General features: G+C 34.3%; 1 protein-coding gene across 1 annotated transcript; it reads right to left on the bottom strand.

Annotated features, from left to right (window-relative positions):
• Nucleotides 1-943: 943 nt before the first annotated feature.
• Nucleotides 944-3,159, bottom strand: LOC126880667 (E3 SUMO-protein ligase KIAA1586-like). The gene is made up of 2 exons (XM_050644720.1): nucleotides 2,874-3,159; nucleotides 944-2,718 (listed from the first exon to the last, which is right to left on the bottom strand). The coding sequence occupies exons 1-2, from the start codon at nucleotides 3,157-3,159 to the stop codon at nucleotides 944-946; spliced, it is 2,061 nt and encodes a 686-aa protein (XP_050500677.1).
• Between the last annotated feature and the right edge of the window lie 1,279 nt (nucleotides 3,160-4,438).

The following is a 4,438-nucleotide window of genomic DNA, read 5'->3' as shown; positions in this document are numbered from 1 at the left end:
ATCGAACTATTTTTGGTCCCAGAATATGTGACTTAATCTATGACCTGTATTTTTGTTACACCCTGTATATTTGGAACAGAAGGTTGAATCACTGAATACTGATATTTGGATTGTTTACAAAGATCTCGCCATGATTGACTCCACTGATTTTTAACTTGATGCTTGATAGTGTTAACTAAATCAGATATGCAAAACATACGATTATTTGAAGTACCATACTCAATAGCTTTTTTAGCAAAACTATCAACATATTCATTATGCGTCAGCCCTATATGAGCCTTAACTCATAAAAAGTTCACTCTTCTTTTATTTTTATGAATTTAAAAAAGGATTATATTCAGTGGTGTAGTGGTAAAATTAGCTGTGCCGGAGCTATACCTCTACCGGAAAATTTTTGAAAATTAGCCTACTACCCAAATCGTGAGTTTTAAGGCCCTTTGGCAAATGTTTTGAAAAGTTTAATAATTAAACTAATTAATGATCTTTTAGAGTGATAGTAGTTACAGTAGGGCCTCCTACACATTCTCCTCCAAAGAATAATTTTAACTTTAAAATATGGTAAGACTTTCTTAAGGTAGATTATTACAGTTTGATACCTTAAAAACTGTTTTTAAGGTATCAAACCATAATAATCTACCTTAAAAACTCTATAATTTAAGTTGGAAGCCTTGCTGACAAAAATTAAAAAAACACTGGTGTAAGTTAGGCAAATATTGTAAATGACTAAGTTTTCATTTTCAGTAGTATTAATTTATTATTGTGAAAAAATACACCCACAAGTTACATTAGTATATATATTTTTTATTATTTAACACACACAAACATTATAATCTGTGCCAAAAAAATTAAGAATTATTTGAAAAAACTACATACAGTACAAATAACTTGTGTATTTAACAAAATACATATAATAAATACATCAGATTAATTATAACATACATACTCAAAGTAAGTGCCAAAATGCATCCTTCTTTGCGTTCTTTTTTGGGTTTTCTGCAACTCTTGTCCTGGAATCGTCTGCAGACCGGTGGCTCCTCAGCCATTTAGTGACGTACGTCTCAGGCTGCCATTCTTGGAGAGGTGGACCTTGGATTTTTATGAACATCAATGATGATACATGAGCAACAGTCAAAGCGTTTCTTGATGGTGTAACCATATTGTTCATACAACTGAAACCCCGTTCACAATCAGCTGAGCTGCAAGGTATTATTTTAGTGCAGTTTAACAGTTCTTGCAATCCATCAGGCACTTGTCGGCTGTTGTCCAAATAGTCTCTGTAGGCAGAGACAGCTTTGTTGACGTTCAATTTAAATCTCTTGCACAGTTGCTCTACTTGAGTTTGACCAAAACTTGGTGGAATGCAGGTTGGCCAATACTCAGGTTCTAATACTTTAAAAGAGTTTATAAGATCTTCATATTGGGCTTCCCCATCAAATGTGGTGACAAACATTCTTTGCTTTAGGTTATTTATAACACTAGAAATAAGTTGCTGTCCATTGAACGATACAATTTTTGGATTAGTTTTTAACACAACTGATGCAAAATTTCCTTCTTTTATGGCGATTTGTGCTTCCAGAACTTTCGTGCCTGGCTTCTCCTTTAAGTGCTCTAAATATCTTACGGATCTGTTTATCAGTTTGTCTGCATACACAATAGAAGTGTTTCTATTCTCTAAGCTCTCTGATAACAAAGCCAATTCAGCAAGAATGTCAAACATAAAGGCCAAGTTTAGTAGAAAACTCTGAGATGTTAGCCTATTTAATAAACCACTATATTTGCTTTTTACAGTCGATGTTCTGTCAGGATCGTTTATGGCTTTAGAGAAATGGTTTGCCAAAGCTTGAAAGCCAAACCACACAGCCGAAACGGTACGAAAGCTACTGGCTACCCATCTTGTGCTCAACACTCTTCCGATTTTGTTCATCTGAATGTCAAGTTCTTGTGCACAGTCTTTTAACTCACGCTTGTTTTTTGGAGAGGCGCTGTACAGCGAGTACAGTTTGTCCATAAATATCTGGAAATGATTCACTCCGGCCACTTCGCTGACTGCGTCCCCAATAGCCAATTCCAATCTGTGATTTAAACAGTGCCAAACGATTATATCAGGGTACAAAGTTGAAAACCTCTTTGCCACTCCTGAGTGTTTCCCTAACATAACACTAGCCCCGTCACTTGTGAAAGAAACTAAGTTCTGTTTTAAATAACCATTGTCAAACCCATATTGTTCAAGGCACTTAAGTGTACTGTTAAAAACAGATTCGGCCCTTTGATCAGGAAGTTCAACTAGATCTAAGAACAAAATGTTAGGGGACTTTTCTTTACTTATTTCACACTTCAAATAAATTATGAGTACTGACTTTGAACTTATGCTGGTGGATTCATCAATAATGATAGAAATTTTGCCAGAAACTTCCTTAACCTTATTCAATATTCTTAACTTCATCTCTTTTGATATATGATCAATAATTTCTACAGCACTGTATCTTGAATGAAGGCCTACACCGATATCTACTCCATTTAGTTTTTGAAGTTCTAATAAACCGAAATGATCGTTATATGGTCGGTCGTTCTTAGCTATGTAGTAAGCTGACCTAAAAATAGCTTTAGTTGATTCCATGTGAGCTGTATTTGCAGAATCAACTAATTGCGTAATAGGATTTTTATGAGAGGATTCAACAATGGCCTGAGCAGTACTATGTGCTTTGGACTGTTTGTGCTCTATAATTTTTTTCTAAGCGATTTGAGCTGGTTAGTTCGGTTTGAGCCGTAACAGCTAACTTGAAATGTGCGCCACTCATGACTTAAAGAAACGTGTTCTTTCTTAAAAGCACCCATAGTTGTGACTTCAAAACAAACTTTGCAGCCTAATTTACCTTCTTTGCAATCTATCCAAGGATAAGTTTCCTTCTTACGAGTCCACATCTCTTCTGTCCAAACGTCAGGCCATTTTGTTTCTTTTTCCTTATTCGTTGATGTGCTGGGTTCACTTATTTGTTCGTTTTTATTTAAAGAGTTTCCAATCGCTAATTCATCAACCGAAACAACATTGGATTTATCTTGCTTGGTTCCTTTAGGTAGGCCTAACGTGTTTAGTTCACGTTTCACCGACGCACTAAAAAATGAGGTTAAAGTTTTTTGTTTAGGTTTAGAGTTATCCATAGCGATACTACAGGTAGCTTATGTCAACAGATTTGGACGTTGGGCAAAGATAACACAACTATTAAAACTATTTCACCTCTTCCAGTAGGTATCCGCGACACGTAACGTAATAATTGGAGCAGAAACACTAAATTAATATACAGTGCACGTGCACTATGCAAAGCAGACGAGACGCAACTACAACTGAGCAGGATTAGCATGGCCGGGTGGGCTGGAGATGCGCAGTAGCTACGGAGTGGATTTCAGTGGTGGGGGAAGCGACTCCGGCGACTCAGTCTGTTGCCGCTCTCACTGCCGTGTGTATCGCTCCAGTCTACAGTGTACAGGGCATAGAAGAGTGGGTGGGGTAGAAAGGGAACTCTTATAGGCAGAACTGGTCCCGTATTCCAACACCATCGATATTTTTGGAAGCCAACTAAGCGTTTTAAATTGGAAGATTTCTGTAACGATTTGGAAGATCTCTGTAACGTTTTGGAAGATATCTGTACCGTTTTGAAAGCTTCGCTAGGCATACCAAATTCTATAATGTGCACGTTATTAATTTTTAGTTTTTGCAATAAAATATTTTTATTACAGAAACCATAAAAATAAAAATAATTATTGCAAAAACAAAAAATTAATAACATTCACAAGCATAGAATTTAGCATGAGCAGCGATTATATTTAAAAAATGATAAGTATGTATGTAAGAACAATAATGAAACCAACAAATGACAGTAATAATTATTATTTATATAAATTTTGACATGAATTCATTGTTTTCATAACATATAATGTAAAATAATTGTCTTTCTACCTTAGGAATTATTAACATTACCTGAAAACAACTAGGTACAGTTGAGGGAAGAAAAATAATTTATACACTGAAAAAATGTCTATTAATAACTAAAATATGAAACATTCACTTCACTAATCACTTGGGTACGGGATAAAAACTTAATACACAAATATAAAATTGATATAAAACGCATACACAACACAACAATTACAAAATGACGCACTCAATTCAATACAAGACAACGTTGCCGTATTTTATTTAGGAAATATATTGCATGTTTGGCTAAAATCTACTAAATCAAGAATTGAAACTTTATTAACTTATTTGAATACAATTTAGGTTTTTTTATAATAAAAACAGCAGCTAACTTAACTGGAAATAAATAAGTATAACGTGAATGTAAAAAAAACAAACTTTTTTTACATTTTAACAGGGAAACAAAATGACCTAGGTACTTAATTAATTTTTATCAGTTTTATATTTAATATTTTTATATAATAT

Source organism: Diabrotica virgifera, chromosome 2 (assembly GCF_917563875.1).
Source record: "Diabrotica virgifera virgifera chromosome 2, PGI_DIABVI_V3a".
Taxonomy (NCBI): domain Eukaryota; kingdom Metazoa; phylum Arthropoda; class Insecta; order Coleoptera; family Chrysomelidae; genus Diabrotica; species Diabrotica virgifera.
Note: the sequence above shows the minus strand (reverse complement) of the source record. Positions and strands in the feature narration are given on the sequence as shown.